Genomic DNA, 20,066 nt, shown 5'->3' with positions numbered 1-20,066 from the left:
TATCAGTATGAATATATTTTAATATATATAAATATTTTTTTATGTTATCCCCCTTTTCCCTCCTTCTTTCCTTCTCTGTTTAACCCTTAAGTTGTATATATGTAAACCCACACCTAACTTGCTTCTTCATTGACAGGGTTGAAATCCAGCGAATGAGTAAAGGCTTTGTGTGTTCTTTTTCTGTAATTTTGCAGGTATAGGCAGGATTGTACCATTTATTTCCCAATCATGTCTTCCTGTATGAACCACTTTGCTATCTTTAAAGACACACATCAATTCACCTAGATATGTAAAGCCAGCAAAAGGCCCCCTAATGCCTTTATCGGCCCTATTATTGACGATAGATCACATCAGCGGAGTAGTGCTTAGAAGCTTCAGAGCACCGATAACAAGTCTTTCATTATAGTTATTATACAGAGATCCTCTTTCACCAAGTTGCATCATTTATTTTATCCACTATCTGTAGAGAAGCGCTCTGTGCTTTACGCAGCCTTCGTGTTATCTGGTTGGACATAAAAGGGAGGGAGGCTCCACCGTCAGATCTCCTCTTCATTTAAAAGAGAAAATATGGGGTGGGGCGCGGGGATGCGTTATCTCCACTCCTGATGCGTCGCTGTGTGTTTTTAACAATATCGTGCCAGATGTTGGACCTGGAGTGCAGTTTCGGAGCTGTCAGAGGGGGGAGTCATGTGATTTGTGCGAGGCAGGAAGCCATATTTCCACACGTGGTGAGCAGCAGTTAGGGAAATGCCAAAATTAGAGGCTTCTTTGTAGCTTTTTAAAAAGAATCCAGGTATATTTTAGGTGAAGGAGTGTGGGGAAAAAGTGCCATTTAGCCAGCCATAAAACTATCTCACCCTGCACTCTTGGACAGCTCGGGTTTCTCATTTTGAGCCTTGGCATCTGAGCCGCGCCGTCATATTTGGTAGGGAAGGAGCTCCAGCTCAAAACCTAATATAGTCCCAGGCCTCGCCATGAACTCGAATTGCAATTGGAGATGAGCAGGGTTACCCCTCGGAGCCTTCCCCGCCCCACAGCCCCATCTCGGGTTTGTTTACCCCTTTGTCGCCTTCTCTGTTTGTTTGCTTTTGCAGTAGTTTATTTATGTTGCATTCATCAGTGTGGCACGCAGGGCCTAAAATAAGTAGTTGCGGTTGAGTTTCTTCATGCTTCAACCACAGGAGGGGAATTTCCATAATGTAGGCCTGTGAATGCGAGCACGCTTTTCTCATCGTGCTCCCAATTTGAATAAACAAATAGCCCAAAGTCGTAAGTTGGATTTAATGCTCGGTGATGTCATTTTTACTCCATGCCATCCAGTTCATCAGAGTTTTTCCTCAATATTTTGCTTTGATTCTGACTTGTGTGTGTGTGTGTGTGTGTGTGTGTTTGATTTGCTGTGGCTGCAGGACGCCTCTCACGTCCCTTTTCGTTTTTTCTCTGCTTTGTGTCTCCGCAGGCAAGAGGCCGCACCAGTGCCAGATCTGCAAGAAAGCCTTCAAACACAAACACCATCTCATCGAGCACTCCAGACTGCACTCGGGGGAGAAACCTTACCAATGCGACAAGTGCGGGAAGAGGTTCTCGCACTCGGGCTCATACTCGCAGCACATGAACCACCGCTACTCCTACTGCAAGCGTGAGGCCGAGGAGCGGGAGGCCGCAGAGAGGGAGGCCCGCGAGAAGGGCCACCTGGAGCCCACCGAGCTGCTCATGAGCAGGGCGTACTTGCAGGGCATGACTCCTCAGGGTTACCCAGAGCTGGCGGAGCGAGAGGCTATTCTGAGGCATGACGTGGTGAACGGAGGGATCAGAGATGCAGGGCGAAAGGAAGTGGATGGAACGTACACAAAGATTGGACGGAGGGACGACGAGTTTGAGGAGGAGGAGGAGGAGAGCAAGAGCATGGACACGGACCCGGACACGTTGAGGGACGAGGAGGAGAACGGAGAGCACTCGATGGACGATAGCTCGCTGGACGGCAAAACGGAAACCAAATCGGATCACGAGGACGCGATGGAGGATGGCGTGTAATCGGCGGCGACACTTCAGAAGCTTCCCATCTTTAGAAGTTTAAAAAAAGAAAAACTGATGAAAAAAAAAAACAAAAGAAAAGAAAAGAAAAAAAGTTTTTAAGTTTCTCTCTTTTCGGTTCAAGTATTCTTACCTGCTCGGTTTAAAACGCCGTGTTTTAAGCTGTACGTGCACGTGCCTGAAGCTTCCGGGAAGCTTGACGGACTCCTCAACATGGACTCAAATATCAATCCGGAAGAGGAGGAGGAGGAGGAAGAAGGAGGCATTGAAGGGGGAAGGGGGAGGCTTGGGTTTGTGAAATAAGCTGCATTATGCAAACCGAACAATGAATAAATGAATACATTTCAAAAAATGTACAGTACTAAGGCCTAAAAATATGTGTGGTGCTAACCTCCTCAAATAAAAACCCCTGTGTTCCATAGTATTTATAGCACAACTAGTGACTTGTACAAATTGCACTCCGCTTCTATAATCATGAACAAAAATAATAAAAAGTATTGCCTATGTATATATTTATACAGTGTTGGAAAAAGAGCAGTAGTATCTGCACTACTACAGTCCTTCAGTATTACCTTTGTTATCACCAACCTACCTACGGTGTCGTCTTTAGTTTTCATCTCCAGCCACACTGTTTTAGGCCTCTTGAATCAAATGAAGGAATTAAAATTCAAAGACTGTGTGAAGGAGCTTTCCCCCCCCCGTTTATTTTTTTGTTTGTTTCTTTATTATTTTTTTTAAAAGAGACCTTCATTTTAAGGGAAAATACAGTTTTACGGACAGATGTTGTTTTTTGGGGAGGGTCAAAAAAAAAAATGAAGGACGAAGCCTTTGTAAGGTGTTTTTGATAAGAAAAAAGAAGCCTTATATGCAAACCTTTTAACCTGTGTGTTTTCTGCAAGTGCCACCCTCGTATTGTGTAAAAGGAAGGTTACTTTTTTTCACCAGCTTCAGTATTGATGAAATGGTTCACCGTTGTTCTTTGAAGCACCCGTGTCAGTATTATAGGCAGCAGTTCCTTAGTTTACATTATGTTGTGCAATGTTTTCTCACCTCTTTTCTTTGTCAGTATTACACCAAACCATTTTTTCTTCTTTTTTTTTTTGAAAACAACAAATTGCATTTCATTTATTTGTAGGTTGAAAAGAAAACATTATTTATGTGGCCCATTTTATATTTCCTAATTTTATTTATTTCATACTGTTGTGTACAGTACTATAGTTCTTCAATATATAGATATATTTTAGTAAAAAGGAACATGGTGTCGATCATAGGGGCAAATTTTACGTAAAGAGAGCATTTATTGTGTTTTGAAACATTGTGAAATGCGAAGTTTAATCTTATTTTATTTTTATTTTTTTTTCCTTTATTTTCCAGCTACTGGAAAATTCCAAATTTGGGAACTTTTATACAATTGTGAAAACACTGTATTTTCGACTGAAAAATTCCACTTTCTTCATCTTTGTTTCTTTTTTTAAGCTAAAAAAAATGAAGAGGGACTGTTAAATACTATGTATGATATCATGACTGAAGAAGAATCTTTCCTGAAATGTCTTTGTAAAAGTATTATTGAATTCTTAATTTGTAATTTCTCTTGAAAATGACCCTGCTCGAATAAAAGTAGCCAAATTACAGAGTACCAAACCCTCGGGGCTTCGTGTTTGTTCACAAACGGTGAGGTGTGCTTGGCTTCGTCACAATGAACTCTTTCTTTTCAGATGGATTAAAGTCAACTGAGCCCAGCCCTCCTGCTGATTATCACTATTTTAAGATGAGAAAACAACATAAATGCCACGACCAAAGTTTTAAACAATAAAGCCAAAAATATTCTGTATTAGTTTCTTAGTAAATCACATTAAATGACTAAAACTTGGATTCCAGTCACTGGAATGTGTGAATGTGAATCAATCTGCCAATGAAAATAGTCTCATCCTGTTTTTACTGAATTTGCTGAAATGTGCTGTGTCCAGCTGTTCTGGAAGTGTTCTTTTACAGGTTAAAAAATGCTGTACATATAAAACAAATTATTAATTTAGACAAGAAAACACAAAGTGAAGCTTTTTAAAACCTCTAAAAAATATTAAAATCATATTTGGAAGCTTTTCTTTTGAAACAAATGACATTTTAACGCTTTAATTAAAGCATCTTGAGCAAATTGCTGTAAGCAGATAACATACTTATGTAGCTGTCAGCAGGTTTAAGAATCAAAATGATTTGCTTTGTTTCACTGAGTTACTCCCGCTGATTGGAGGACCAAATGTACACCAGAGCAAACCTACGACTACTACTTATTTAAAGGCTGGTTTAAGGCAAGAAAACACAAGGCGAAGACACATTTAAAGGTTTTTAAAGCATATTTGAAGCTTTTATTTTGACGCATGACAATTTTGATAAACTCCTTGTTGTTTCACTGAATTGATCCGACTAACTGAAGGATCTAACATGCACCGATCCAACTTATCCCTGATAATTCTAAATAAATACACCACCTCCGCTTAATAACTGATTAAAAGCTACTACAAGAAAACTCAAGACACATTTAAAGGATTTAAAACCCTTAAAGGTTTTATTTAAAGCTCGTTTTGAAGTATGAGATTGTATGATAATATTTAATAGTTCATAATAAACCCCCCTCTTCCTCCCGTTATAGTGAAGCAGCTGAGAAGCTACAGTGATGACAGTAATAAAAATGCTGCATGTATCATTCAATATCAACACTGATTATTGAAAAAGCACGAATAGTTTAAATAAAAACACATTTGGAAGTTTTTGTATTAAAGTATTAAAATATGGTGTTTATTGAGCCTTTAACTATATTCTTTATATTGCTTTCAGCTAGAATAGATGTGTGATTTAAAGGCATCTTTTGCTGTTTCTCCACATTTTTTAAGTAAAGGGTAGTTCTATATATTCTATATGTGATTTTCAATTAAAAACCAATATTAAAAAAAAACAAGCAAATGCAACTGCATTCCCAGATTACTTTAAAGGCTTCACAAAACTGTCAAAATCAGTGAAATAACACTAGATAAAAAGAGCAGAAGCTTTTAAATGTAAAGAAACTTTTTTGTGATTTTTATTTTGAAGTATGACAACATAACATTAAAGCACCTTCAGCTGATCTGAGTTGCTGAAAGTACATTTAGGGAAGAAAGTATCATCTTTAGGTTAGGTTCAACTATCTGAGATCCTGGGACCTGCGATTTTTATGGTTTTGTGAGGATTATTTCAAATATAAAATGTTAGGAGCTGATGACTAAAATTTTCTGCTGCTTTTGTTCTACCAGCATTAAACAATAAATGTCATTCAGATTTAAAAGTGTCACATTGGACATGAAACATGTGACCTCGATTTTTTATAAAGTTTCACAGTGAAACATCTCTAAAAATTGAACATTTTTATAACAGCTAGTGAAAAAAAAGGAACTTTCTGCCTTTTAATTGTTTATCTATCAATTGTTTACTTCAGTGTAGTCTGAATGGACATGAAGGAAGTGTTTATAAGAAGATAAAAGTTGTAAAACCTTAGAAAATAGAGTAAAAATTTAAAATTTATCCCATTTTCCAAAGCCTTTGCTGGGCTGACTCTGGCCCCCAGGCCTTATTTTTGACACCTGGGGTTTAAACCCTATCAAACTGATAATATCCAACAGAAAGACCAAAAAACTACTAATAATGAAATTCACTGCCTACAGAATAACACATGTATTAATCTGCTACTGAAAATAGTACTTATAAATAGTCCAAATGCACTACTTCATTTTGATTAAGTGTAAACTACAGTGATCAGCTGTTTTGGTAAATTACTAAACTTTTTCTTTGATGAAACTGTGTGTTTTTACCTGACTTATTCAATTAATATTTATTTGTCTGCACAAGACAGCATTTATTTTTAATGGAGACAATGGACGGGGTTAATCAGAAGCTCTTTTAAAGCTTCTTGAATGTGTGTGAGTATATAAAAGTTGTGAAATTACATAATCTTCTATTAATTATACGTTCTTGATTGTCAAAACTTGAGCAATCCTGCAATCTGCTTGAACAGTTAAAGTACAAGTTTGTGAAATCGTGTGTCCAAATCAGAGCTGCCAACAAATTTTAACTGTCTTAATGTGGTTCGTTAGCCGAGGGTTCATTGCAGGGTGGTCTTCCTTGTCACCTAATAAGTGAAAGATCCTGGTTTGATCCAGGAAGAGAGATGCAAATCCCTTTGGGACTGCGTCTGGAATGATATCTCGTGTTAAAAAAATTTACATTTAAAAACCTGCCAAATCAAATGTGTGGAGCTACCATTTTCCAACTAGGTTATTTCGTGTCTAGCATAAGAAATGGCTTTACCTTTTCAGGCACATTACAAAGATCTGTAAACAAGGATTGACTCAATTTCTCCTTTCAAAATAAAGCTACCAATTTCAAATTAAAGCATTTGCAAGTATCTATTCAACATTATAATTAAATATAACAAAAACAAACACTGCAATTATGGTTCAAGGATGCCAGATGTAAGCATTTGTTTCTTTTCTATCATGACATTAAAGATTTCTTGGGTTTGGACTTGTGGCGAGACTGAAGAAGACATCTGAAGGTTTCATGTTGAACCCGTGACCTGCATTTTTTCACCGTTTTCTGACATTTTTTTTCTCCCCTAACCAAAAATCAGCTCCTCATTTCCTGAATCTCTTTTTTTGAAACTTCCCTCTGCCCTGACAGGTGGACTCCATCGGAGGAGTCCTCTCCAGTGGAGAAGACGCTCGCTTCTATCATCCACTCATGCGGCGTTATGCAGATTAAAAGCAACATCAAAAGGCAAAGATAAAAGCGCCAAAGGTTGAGCGATGCCAAACATCAGAACGCGCTTTGCATATCTCGATTTTCCTATCGATCGGCACGCCATCGGATCATGCGCGGACCTTCTCGCAGATAAAAGAGGGGGTCTTAAATGATTAGCTGATGAATTTGATAATGTGCCGTGAACCGCCTGGACAATTACGCATGCGGAAAAATGAGCGGGTGAGGAGGGAATCCTCTGGAGTATATCACTATCATTAAGGGAGAAATTTTCAACCTTCCTCTACTTCTGCATTTTACATCTATTAGACTTGCATACAAGACTGCGTTCGCCACTCTCTAACTTTACAAGCCACTAATGGGGAAGGTCAAAGGTCGAGATGGGAGTGATGAAACATTCCTGCAACCCTAAAGTAAAGGAGGCAGAGAGTGAATTGGAAACAGAGGAAAGAAATGACAGGATTTCAACTTATTAGATGGTGTAGAGGAAAATAAAACAGGGAAAAGGTGCAAAAGGCAGAAGATGAGTTTTCCACTTCTGTTTACATTAGAATCTGCTGATTTCTGAAGTGTGTCTGCCATCCAGCTCCTGCGCGTTTCTTCCTTCTGTATGAATTCCCGCTGTCACTCTTAAATATTGACTGACACTGATGTTGATCCAGTCTGCTCTTACATTTACTGATCAATACTGTCTCATACTATTAGCCCTGGGCCCAGAGGAGGACAGCTTTTAATTGCAATCAAGCTGCATGATGGTGCCCTGAATTGATTTTTTTTCTGTCTGTGTGTTTCTGTATGTTTGTGTGTGTGTGTTTTCTATAAATATGTTTTGACAGAAAATTGAAATTTGCTCCTTTAAAATTTTTAAGCTGCACATCACACAGAAAAAAATACATAAAACAAATAAATCAAAAATAAGAGAGGAAAATAATTCCAGTAGCTGCAGTCCCTCTAGCAGCCACTAGAGGCTGGCTCCTACAGTGAGTCTCTCCACATAGACTCCCATGTTAAAAGGTCCAACTTTACAGCAGAAATAAACACAATTATATAGGGTTATGAAAACAGTTTTAATCTCTATATCTGAAGCCCAAATTTGTGAAAACTGCACAGGTTTTGAGTTTTTTAATAACTTACCCATTTCAATTGTTTCAGGACTTAAAATTATGCAGTAGTAGGGGTGTGACCGTGGATGCCAACCACAGACAGTAAGAAGTAGAAGGTGGGAATGAAGATGACTGGACTACAGCAGTGAGTTTGATACCATGAGATGTAAAGAGTAGACAACAGCTAGAAAAGCAGGCAGCCCAGTGAGATCTTCCTTATTGTACCTGCTTGGTTCTTTGCTAATATTTCAGTCATGTGTAGACACAACACTGGTTCATCAGCCTTTCTTATGCTTGAATTTTAGGTCAGTGTAAAATAGCTTAACAAACAAACAAAAACAAAACCATCCACACGAGGATGGTCAGGACTGGACTGAAAATGAGTAAAAAAGCAGAGAAAAACATTGAAAGACCTTCAGAGTTACGAATTATGAAGAGAGCCTAAAAATCCCAAAATAAGTCACTGAAGTCTGCTGCTTTAAATGCAGTTTTATCACCAACAAATATTCATTTTCACATCTTTCAGACTGATCTGTGAAAACCTTGAGCCTGATCGCATGTCTCTCTCTCTGGTGTTAAGAAGCTGAAAAAGCAGACCTGTCTGGCCGCTCTTCTCGGGCATCGGGGCAGCGATTTTGATCTGTTCTCATGTAAAACGGTGGTGGGAGCACTACCCGGCTCATAGAACATTTAAAAGGGAGGAAAAACAACAACACAAGCGTGTAGTAGTAATTCATACGAGTGTCATGCAGCCATATGCCTCGGCCAGATTGGTGGTGTATTTTGGACAGCTGAGCTCTGATGATTCAGTGCTGGGCCTTGTATAGACCAAAGCTAAGTGTACATTTTGCCTCGGGCTACTCTGCTGCCTCCACAGATACACTTAGTAGTAAAATCGACTCGTTTTGCATTTAAAAAATGCTTGTCCGTCTTGTATTATTCATCGTCTTCACTCCTTTACCTGCATTTCTCATCCTCAGAGAGACACAAAGGTCATTTGTCAAATACCGTAGGTGATTGTCAATCAACTCTATTTATACACCAGCTTATAAATACAAAACCGGCGCATACATGTGCTTTAAGAAGCCGAGGGGTTACATTATGGAAAAAGGGAGCCAGAGCATGAAACATCAACAGCGAAATGAAGTCGTAAGGGAAAAAAAGATCACGCTTTAATGCACAAAATATGACTGATAGAGCATGACAGAACACGTCGGAGGCCAGTGAATGAAAATAGGTTTGAGGTTTGGTTGCAACTGAGGATTTGAGGGGCATTTTTTCCATTTTGAAGTCAGTCTGGGCTCCACTGGAGAACAGATTAGTCCCTGAAATATTCAGAGTATATGACTCAGTGCTAGCTTTGCATTTGATGAGGAGAAGAGGAGGCTGTACAAGACCAGCCAATCCAATAAGTGAAGCAAAGGATACTGAGAGGTTTAGCATCCATGTAAACAGGTTCAACTTCCTTTCTTGTAGTTTTTCCACCCTCAGTGGAACAATCTAGAACTGTGTAAGTTACATGTGATCTCCTCCTCTTGTCTTTTTTAATGCTGATCCTAGACCTGTTCTTGGAGCCGGTGGTGTGTCCAGAACAGTTTTAAGTCATTTTATTTATCCAGACTTAAGAAGAGTAGAAATGCACCTGAAATTCAAGTAAAGCAGAACTAGTATGAAAATGTGGCTGTGTAGTCCCCAAAGCTCCAAATTAGGTGCATCCATGTCAGATTAGCTCGTTTAAGTTTGAGCAAACTGTGAGCAAACTTTCAGAACACACGCACTAAAAAAATAGCTTTTTATTTTCTGTGGAGCATTGCTGAGGTGTAAAAGTTCAAATCTGGCGAGGCACAGAACATTAAAGAGTCTGAATCATGTTTTATTGGGGTTAAAATCAAGTGAGCCTGACAAGTAAAGAAACAGAGATCGGACGTAATCGGCATGAGGCTGATGACAACTTCCTGTGTAAAGGACATACATCATTAGACGGTGAGTGCGAGGATCTGTGTGGCTGTCTGGGTGCTTGCCTGTTTTTGTGACCACATGGACAGTTGGCGAACTTCAAAGAAGTACAACAATAATGACTACTCGGCCATCGGCTCTCCAGCTATCAATGTCCACAGTGGAGAGTAACCACATCACCCTGAGCACTCCAGATCTCAGACACTAACCAGTGTCAGGTCTGGTTTATACCTGGATGGGAGAGTTTCAGGGAACAACAGGTGCTGTAAAGTAGAGGGTAGCTGTGTCTTTGGAGGTGGAGTGAGGTGATCTATTTACCAGATGGTTAGTTGTTTGATCCTGAGATCTTTTAAATGGCATCCTAACTTTTTTGGAATTGGAGTTGTATTTGTCTCTGAATGGAAAAAGTTAGAAACAACTGAACTCAGAGGTGTTTTGAGGTGCATTGAACACTGTTTTTATCTGAAACTTTCCTGGCCGAGGAAGGGGGAGGTCTTGCATTCATGCGCAGCTTTCATTAAGTATCCAGTGAATGCAGATGCATGTTATAGCAGGTGTAAAGGTGGTGTTCCTGACAACCCAGCAAGCACGTTTCATATTTAACCATCGATGCCATGAAAAAGGTTTGAATGAAGGGAAAAAAGAGGAGACTCTCACACTTTTGACCTCATTAAATTATTTACATATCCCCATATGCCACCCGGACCATTCGCAGGGCACATGAAGGACGGGCCTGGGCAAAGACGGGAGAGAGAAAACACTCCTCGGACCTGGCACTCGGCGAGAGAAAGTTCAATGACACGCAGGGAGGAAAAGCGCAAGTGACCAGCAGGGATTAGCCAATCAGAGCTTCAGAAGAGCAGCCAGCTGTTCATTCTGGCTGGAGTGAAAAGAGCTGTGGAGCAGGTGGTGCAGTCCGGTGCCAGCGGTGCTACAGAGGAGGGGAAAAAAGGAGGTGAAGAAGAAGAAGAGGACGATAAAAGAAACCCATCCTTGCCTAATGCAGAGCTGTTAATGCATTACTTTTGGACTTGGTGTCTTCTTTTTTTTTGGCTGCCTGGTGCTTCCTTTGCCTGCGATTATTATGCATAAATATTCCAGGGACATAAGAATATCTCAGCTATTTATGGGCCATTTTGGGAAATGGGTCCAAAATGCTTCACAAAGCATAAACGAAAAAGCAATTAAGTAAAAGACAGCAAAGGTAAAAGTGAGTCAGGAGTCATGCATAGTCTACAAATGTAAAATAAAAAGGTCATTACATAAAGCTGATAAAACTGAAACGAGTTTACATTTGATTAAAGAAATTACCAGATTTGAATAAATGGAAACTAATGAGTTAACTAAAAGTAAAAGGAATGCTAAAATATAATCATAAATGTTTCAAATTCTACCATCTGTCACAACTTGGGCGAATTACACACAGTAATTCGGCATGCCCGTGTGGCGTGCTGGCTAGACCCAAACGCGGCGAAGGCTAGCGGTGGGTTGGAACAGACACGCAGTTATTCTAGTAACGATCAGTGCACGAAGCGTGGCTTCGGAACTGGCGTTACAGACGGAGAGCGAGCGGAGCTGGGATGAGAAAAAGAATCGAAGGGAAAAACACTCACAGTTGCTGAATCAGGCGGAGACTGATGTCGGCAAAGTTTTGGAGCTCCTGACATGAAGAGAACGATGTCTGAGCGGCGAACAGGTGGGTGGCGTCTCTTTTAAACCCGGCCCCGTGATCAGCTGATCACCAGCTGACAGGCCCCCCCCCCCGAAGACCGGCACCCGACGGTCCAGGACGGCGACGACGGAAATCCGAGATGAGGGAAGGATCCAAGACGAAGTGGGACGGCACCCAGGAGCGCTCCTCAGGACCGTAGCCAGCCCAGTCCACCAGATACTGGACCCCTCAACCCCGGGGACGGAAGTCCAAGATCCGCCAGACAGTGTAGACAAGACCCCCATCGACGAACCTGGGCGGAGGCGGGGCCGGGGAGGGGGGTGCCAGCGGGGAAGTAACGCGCCGTTTAAGCTGCGAGACGTGGAAAACCGGACGGACCTTCATGGCGGGTGGAAGCCGGAGACGATAAGTCACGGGGTTGAGCCGGGCAGCGATCTCGTACGGGCCAACGAACCTGGGAGTGAGCTTCTTGGACTCGGTGCGGAGCCGCAGGTGCCTTGTGGAGAGCCAGACGCGATCCCCCGGCTGGAATGGATGACCCGGGCGGTGGCGGCGACGATGCTGCTTGGTGTACAGAGCGTTGGCTCGGGAAATGGCAACCTGCGCCTTGATCCAGGCCAGACGACAGCGGCAGACCATCCGTTCAGCAGCAGGCACGTCGACCTCTGCCTCCTGATGGCTGAAGATAGGAGGATGAAAACCATGACAAACTTCAAAGGGCGAGAGACCGGTGGCAGAAGAGACGTGAAGGTTATGAGACAGCTCAGCCCACAACAGGTAACGAGGCCAAAGAGACGGTTGGGCGGAGACGAAGCACCTCAAGAAGCGCCCCAGCTGTTGATTGGTCCGTTCAACCTGCCCATTGGTCTGAGGGTGATAGCCGGACGAGAGGCTGGGAGACGCTCCAATCAGGCGGCAAAAGGCTTTCCAGAACCTGGCGGTGAACTGAGGCCCCCTGTCGGAGACTATGTCCTTGGGGAACCGTGAAGCCGGACGACATGGTTCAAGAGGAGCTTGGCCATCTGTTTGGCAGAAGGGAGACCGGCCAGGGCGACCAGGTGCACCGCCTTTGAAAACCGGTCTACAAAGGTGAGGATGGTGTCAAGACCGTCCACGGATGGGAGGGCGGTAACAAAGTCAAGGCCGACATGGGACCAGGGACGTCCTGGCACAGGGAGAGGGCGAAGGTCGCCAGCGGGAGGCTGAGTGGAGGACTTGGCCCGAGCACAGGTGTCACAGGCGGAAACGAATTCACGGACGTCCCGAGTCATGGAGGGCCACGACGGAGGAGTTGGAGGGTCCTGTCAGGCCCCGGGTGACCAGAGAGTGGGGAGGAGTGAGCCCAGAGCAAGGCCTCCTGACGGCACCGGGATGGTACATAGAGCCTCCCAGCAGGGGTGTCAGGCGGAGGTGGTTCGGCGTTCAGGGCATCCCGGATAGAGTCCTCCAAGGGCCACCGAAGGGGGGCAGCGAAGCAATGAGAAGGTAGGATAGGTCCAGGGTCTGACGTGAGGCCATCCTGGGCGAACTGTCTGGAGAGAGCGTCCGCCTTAGCGTTTTTGGAACCAGGGCGGTAGGCGAGGTGGAAATTGTAAGGCTCAAAGAATAAGGCCCAACGGGCCTGCCTTGGGTTGAGCTGCTTGGCAGAACGAATATGGATCAGGTTCTGATGATCAGTCCAGATCAGAAAAGGGTCTTTCGCTCCCAGGAGCCAATTCCGCCACTCTTCTAAGGCCCACTTGATGGCCAGGAGTTCTCGGTCTCCGACACCATACTGTTGCTGCGTGGGAGAAAATTTCCTTGAGAAATTGCAGCATGGGTGAAGTTTTCCATCCGGGCCGTGTTGAGAAAGGACGGCGCCAGCGCCAACATCAGAGGCATCCACCTCCACCACAAAATCTCTGGCAGGATCAGGGTGGAGCAGGACGGGGGCCGTAGTGAACCGGTGGATAAAGTCTTGGAATGCCTGTTTTGCACCTGGGGAGAGGCAGAAGGGCTTAGGCAGGTTAGCTGGTTTGGTGAGGGATGTCAGTGGGACGACAACGGTGCTGAAGTTACGGATAAAGCGCCGATAGAAATTGGCAAAGCCCAGGAAGCTCTGTAGCTGCTTAAGGCTGGAGGGCTGAGGCCACTGGGTCACGGCTTGGACCTTTTGCGGGTCCATGGTCAGGCCATCGGAGGAGATGGTGAAACCTAGGAAGGTGGTGGACCGCTGATGGAAAGCACACTTCTCCAGTTTGCAGAACAGCTGGTACTCAAGCAGCCTGCTCAGCACGGCCCTCACATGGCGAATATGGTCCACTTCGGTGCGGGAGTAGATCAAGATGTCATCTAGATAAGCAAACACCCACCGGCCTAGATTATCCCGCAAGACATCGTTGATCAGATGTTGGAAGACAGCAGGGCTGTTGCAGAGGCCGAAGGGCATCACCAGGTACTCCCAGTGCCCGTTAGGGGTGATGAAGGCCGTCTTCCATTCGTCCCCTTCCCTAATGCGCACCAATTTGTAGGCGCTACGTAGGTCTAGTTTGGTGAAGATGCAGGCCTGGGAGAGGGAATCGAGCGCGGTGGATAGCAGAGGAAGAGGATGGCGGTTCTTGACAGTGACTTTATTCAAGCCCCGATAATCTATACAGGGGCGGAGCCCGCCATCTTTCTTCTTGACAAAGAAGAATCCAGCAGCAGCAGGAGAGGTAGAAGGGCGAATAAAGCCCTGTTGGAGAGCCTCAGCAACGTACTCCTCCATGGCCTTATTCTCTGCGGGTGACAGAGAGAACAGGCGACCACGAGGAGGGACCGCTCCCGGGAGGAGCTCAATGGCCATGTCGTAGGAGCGATGAGGAGGTAGAGTAGATGAGGCTCGCCTCTTACTGAAGACCTCAGATAGGTCGTGGTAAGCCGGAGGGATCTTATCCAGATCAATGGGCTCCGGGGGTGAGGCCTCTTCTGACTTTGAGGTCTTTTGGGTCCGAGAGAGAAGGCAGCGGCGTGGACACTGGGGACCCCAATCCAGGATCTGGCAGGAAGACCAGGAGATGTGGGGGTCATGTTGACGGAACCAGGGGTATCCAAGGATGAGAGGAGAGGAAGTGGCCGAGACTACTAGAAACCGGACCTCCTCCTGATGATCCCCAATAGACATGCGAACCGGCTGGGTCTGGAACTGGATCGGGTAGGGTTGGAGGGGTCGCCCATCTACTGAGGTCACCGGGAGAAATTGATCAACAGAAGTTAACGGAATGCGAAGTCGAGAGGCTAGTTTTTGGTCCATGAAGTTCTCAGCGGCTCCGGTGTCCAGGAGGGCTTTAGATGAGAACTGTTGGTGTTTCAGGTGAAATATTACTGGTAACAGAAAACGAGAGGGGTCAGAGGAGTGGGAAGGGCCAGGTGGGACTCCCCCGCAGTCTACCTGGCGTCGTCGTTTCCCGGACGTAGCGGGCACTGGGGACGACGGTGTCGAGCTGATCCACAGTAGGTGCAGAGACCCTCACGCCAGCGTCTCTCTCTCTCCTCTTTGGAGAGTCTACCCAGCTGCATGGGCTCCTCGCTGGATGTACTGCTTGGGTTAGCAGTGGCTCCTTCAGAGGGGGGAGGAGGCTGCGAAGACGTGGCCCTCTGAGGCTGGAAGGGTTTGAAGGCCCGAGGGGTGTGGCGAGGCCGCGACATCACTCGTTGGTCGATCTTCAGGGCGAGGTCCACGGCCTCATCCAGAGTTTTTGGGGTCTCACGGCCGGTCATCTCATCTCGGATGTAATCAGCCAGTCCCTCCAGAAAAATGGAGAAGCGCCTCCCCACTTTAGCTTAGCAGCCAGGGTATGGAATTGGGAGGCAAAGTGACAGACGGGTCGACTGCCCTGGCGTAAATGAAGCAGCTGTGACTCCACTTCCACTTCACTGCTCGGGGGAACAAACGTCTTTTTTAATTCCTCCACAAACAGGGCATAGTCATTGCAAGCTGCAGATTTATTGTTGTAGAGAGCCGCGGCCCATTCATGTCTAAAGTGGCGAGCAAACCATCAGGCCGGCCATCAACTCCGTTCCACTTATCTGGTAGTCCGATCCGGGGCTCCGCGCTCACTGGCGCTGGCTGACGTTGCAGCGAGGTGACGGAAGTGGAAAGTTGGAGGACAGTTTCGGTGAGAGACTCCATTTTTGTGCTCATCCGATTCACCACACCGCAAAGATATAGTACTTCAGCTTTCAGCCGTTCGAATTCCGCTGGGTCTATATGTGGCTCAGACATCCTGTCACGATCGGGCGAATTACACACAGTAATTCGGCGTGCCCGTGTGGCGTGCTGGCTAGACCCAAACGCGGCGAAGGCTAGCGGTGGGTTGGAACAGACACACAGTTATTCTAGTAACGATCAGTGCACGAAGCGTGGCTTCGGAACTGGCATTACAGACGGAGAGCGAGCGGAGCCGGGATGAGAAAAAGAATCGAAGGGAAAAACACTCACAGTTGCTGAATCAGGCGGAGACTGATGTCGGCAAAGTTTTGGAGCTCCTGACATGAAGAGAACGATGTCTGAGCGGCGAACAGGTGGGTGGCGTCTCTTTTAAACCCGGCCCCGTGATCAGCTGATCACCAGCTGACACCATCTGAATATTGAATATATTGTCCAGTTTTGGTGAGCCCGTGGGAATTAAAGCCTCAGTTTCCTGTTCTTAGCTGACAAGTTTGGTATCCATGTCTAAGTCTTCTGCTGCCACTATAGCCCATCTGCTTCAAAGCTGGACAAGTTTGTGCATTCAGAGATGCTCTGTGAGAAAATCCCAGCAGATCAGCAGCTTCTGAAACACCCAGACAAACAACCAGGCCACATTTAAAGTCATTAAAATCACCTTTTTTCCCAATTCTGATGCTCGGTTTGAACTTCAGCAGGTCGTCTTGAGCATGTCTACATGCCTAATGCACCAATCACATGGCTGGTTAGATAATTACATCAACCAGCAGTTCAGCAAGTGAACCAAACAAAGTCACAGGTGAGTGTAGATACGCAGTTGAAATTCTTGGCTAACTGATTAAACCCAGCTAAAATAACAACATTATTGCTGGAAAGTATAATGTGAAACTTTTATAGGTATATGTTAAAATGTTTCACTAAAACTACAGTAAAAGTAATAAACCCAGAACTATCTGAATAGAAAAATAAAATGATTGTAAGTAATAAAATATTTAAACGTAGTAAAAACCATGTTTAAATTGTTGAAACTGTTATTAACCAGCAGTATAAATTAACAAAAAAAACCCCCCAAATGTTAGCTAAGCAGACCGGACAAATGGTTAACTAAAATCATTACTAAAATATATTAAAAAAAACACTTTAAACTTTAAATATTTAGCTAAAAGCATGCCTAAATAGTAGAAAAACCACTAATGGTTTAAACGTATTGTTAAATACATTAGCTGACAGTGTAGCTTAACATAATAATAGTAAATACTGAGTTGAGTATAATCAGCAAGAGTAAATGGTAAGCTGAACATGATCCAGATCCTTTTTAAAAATTAATTTAAATGAGCAGATTTGAGTCGGGGGTTCCCGCTGACAGGGTTAAAAAAAGTTGTGAACTGCTGTTTTAATTTTATCTTTAAAGACCGATGCTCCTGTAGTGATTAACATCTCCAAGTCACTGTTCTTGATCTTGTTGTTGATCAAACATTAATTTAAAAAAATGTGTTCCTGCGGTGTAAGGGGCAAAGACATCTTCAAATACTCATTTTTAAAGTGTTGATGTCCCACGTTTCCCAGAATGCTTAGTGACTAGGTAGCTTCAGTCTTTACTATACAGTGTGGACCATCACAAGCGCTACACATAAATCCTTTAGACATATATGTGTCTGTTTAGGATGTGCTGGAGTTATTTTCTGCAGAACTGCATGCGAGCTGGAGGTGACCGTGTGAGCATGAGGGGAATAGAGTGCTATCGCTGCCTCGTCCAGTGAATACAGCAGCTGCAGAGCGTCCACAAAGACAACAATGCTCTCACCATCAGAGGGGGTTCGGTGCACTGCGGTGATGTTGGACAGCTCTGCAAGGACCCCCCGCGTGGAATTTTATTAATTTGCATTTATCGTTTTATCCTCTCACTCCCACCGAAACACCATGTTTGGCACAGCGGAGTCATGGTATGGCAGCGCTCCTGCCGAGATCTGGAATAGCTTCTCTGCTGCTGGTGCTCCTGTAAAATTCTTCTCCGATGGAGTTTATTGGAAACCAAGATTTTTTTTTATTTTGAGGCAGTTTTGGATATAAAACTGAGGAAATTTCAGTGAAAAGTGAAAAAAGGTCTGCCACCACAAAAACTAGTGAGTTGCTTTAGGGTCACTGATACATCTCATATTGAACATGTGGCAAAAACTATAGGAGTACAAGGAAAACCCATTTGAGCCAGATCTGGGCTTATTTTGGCACTTGCGGCTGAAGTACGGGCCTAATACTCGTGAGCTGGCATTGATTTGGATTCTGGCAAGTGTTGTGTGGGCCAGATGTTGCCCCAATGTTGCAATACATGCGACATCTTGGCAATATAAGGTGCACCTGTGGATGGTTTGTGGCAGCCAGACTTAAGGTCAGATGTGGCCCATGGAACATTGGTAATGTGGGTCACATTTGGGAAGAACTTTAATTACCGTCTAGGAAATGGAGCAAGTAGAAGCTGTACGAGTTAAGGTACAGTTAGAATAAGGGTTAAAATAAAGCTAGTAGTAATGCAACTGCTTTTGTAGAGAAAGTGTTTTAAGTTGCTATTATTACAGTCCTATTAGTCAGATATTCAGTACACTAAATACCATAAAAGGTTTGGGCATTGTGGTGGCAGTTACATTGTCTAGAGCTCCTAAGCAGTGACAGTGACAAATGTTTATGTGTGTTACTTTTTTTTTTTTTTTGCCTGTCCCGTTTGGCTCTTTTGCCATCAGAATGATTGTCTAAAGGCGAAGAAAGATGCCCAACGGATTTACTTTACCAAATGGACCATCCCAGCCTTGCCGTATTGGTCTATTTGATTCACCTTTTATTGTTTATTTTATTTTATTTTCACTTGCTAAATACAGGACAGATTTGGCTGGGGAAAAGAAAGGGGAGAAAGAAAGAGGGAAAGAAAAACAGCGGGGAAGAGGGATGGGGATAAAGGGAAAAAAAACAACAAAATAAGCAGACAAAAATACATCTATCGATCATCTGGATCACCTGTTGAGAAAGAAAAAAGAGAAAACAAGCAGAAGAAAAAAAAAGAGCAACATAATAAACAACATCACGATGATCTATGGGAATATAACAGTAAATACTAAATATTAAACATTATTGTGCAGCACATAAGATCAACAGCGCACAGTGTGCTTTGAGGTAGGAGCCAAAAAGGGTGTAGTTTGTGTGTGTGAGCACACGTGTGTACACCTGTGAGCATGAGCGCGCTTGTATTTAAAAGGTTCCTTCATGTAATGATCGGTAGAGGGTGTGGGGAGCCACAGCCCCGTCCATGAAGCAGGTATGGAGGAGATCACTTGCGTGGTTTGAACTCGGTGGTCTTTTCCACAATAATTTGCTTCTTTTTTTTTTTTTTTTTTTTGCCTGTCCCATTTGGTTCTTTAGCCATCAGAATTGTTGTCTGAAGACCAACAAGGATACCCAATGGATTTACTTTGCCAAATGGATCTTCGTGGCATTGCCGTATTGGTCCATTTGGTCGATCTTTGTTTTTATTATTTATTATATTTTATTTTCAGATGTTACAGATGGGACAGACATGAGTGAGGGATAGGAAAGGAAAAACAGAAGGGGAGAGGGACAGTGAGAAAGGGGGGGAGAAAAAAAATAAGAATCTGTTGGATCACCTTTTGAGAGAAGAATAGAAAACAAGCAAAAAAACAAAAAAAAACCAAAGCAACATACTAAACACAACACCATCGCATTAATCTAGCTAAGTGTAAACAGCAGTAAATACTAAATATTCAATGTTGTTGTGCAGTACGCAGGACAGATGTGCTTCGAAGTAGTAGCCAAGAAAGGTGTAATTTAAGTCTACGAGCAGTGAACACCCGTGTGCATACCTGTGTGGATCAGCGTGCTTGTATTCCAAAGGTTTCTCCATGTAACGATCTGCTAGGGAGTGTGGGGGGGCACAGCCCCGTCCTCCAGGGTATGAAGCAGGTATGGAGGAGATCAAAACTCCAGACATCCAGAGGCCCCCAGAACACAAGAGACCATAGAAGACCAACAGAGGGGCAGCCGCGCCACTGTCCCAGCAAGAGCTGAGGAGAGTCCCAGATGAGGGCTCACTCAGCTGCCGCGGAGCAGAAGCCAGGGGGAGTTGCAGTGACGCGCCCGTGAGCTCCACCGGCAGCCAGCTGTGCCTGAGTGACCGAGCCCCAGGCCGAGAGGCCGGGGGCACCCCACCTCCGAAGTGGCCCGAGCGAGCCCAAGGTTCCAGGCCCCGATAAGCGGCCGCCAAGGAGTGAGCCGGTGTGTACCTGGACGCCCACCCCCAGACACAAAGAACCACCAACGCACCGAC

At 44.2% G+C, this 20,066-nt stretch overlaps 1 protein-coding gene across 5 annotated transcripts in view; it reads left to right on the top strand.

Annotated features, from left to right (window-relative positions):
* zeb2b (zinc finger E-box binding homeobox 2b) overlaps positions 1-3,675 on the top strand; it is a 99,827-nt gene extending 96,152 nt beyond the window's left edge. For all 5 annotated transcript variants that reach the window (XM_023152367.3, XM_014407648.4, XM_014407642.4 and 2 more), the window contains one exon: positions 1,460-3,675. In XM_023152367.3, the coding sequence (XP_023008135.2) occupies positions 1,460-2,034 (575 nt within the window). In that variant the 3' untranslated portion in view covers positions 2,035-3,675. The remainder of the gene's footprint in view (positions 1-1,459) is intronic.
* The last annotated feature ends 16,391 nt before the right edge of the window (positions 3,676-20,066 follow it).

Source organism: Maylandia zebra, linkage group LG23 (assembly GCF_041146795.1).
Source record: "Maylandia zebra isolate NMK-2024a linkage group LG23, Mzebra_GT3a, whole genome shotgun sequence".
In the NCBI taxonomy this organism is placed as follows: Eukaryota; Metazoa; Chordata; class Actinopteri; order Cichliformes; family Cichlidae; genus Maylandia; species Maylandia zebra.
This window is presented reverse-complemented; position numbering and strand designations above follow the sequence as displayed.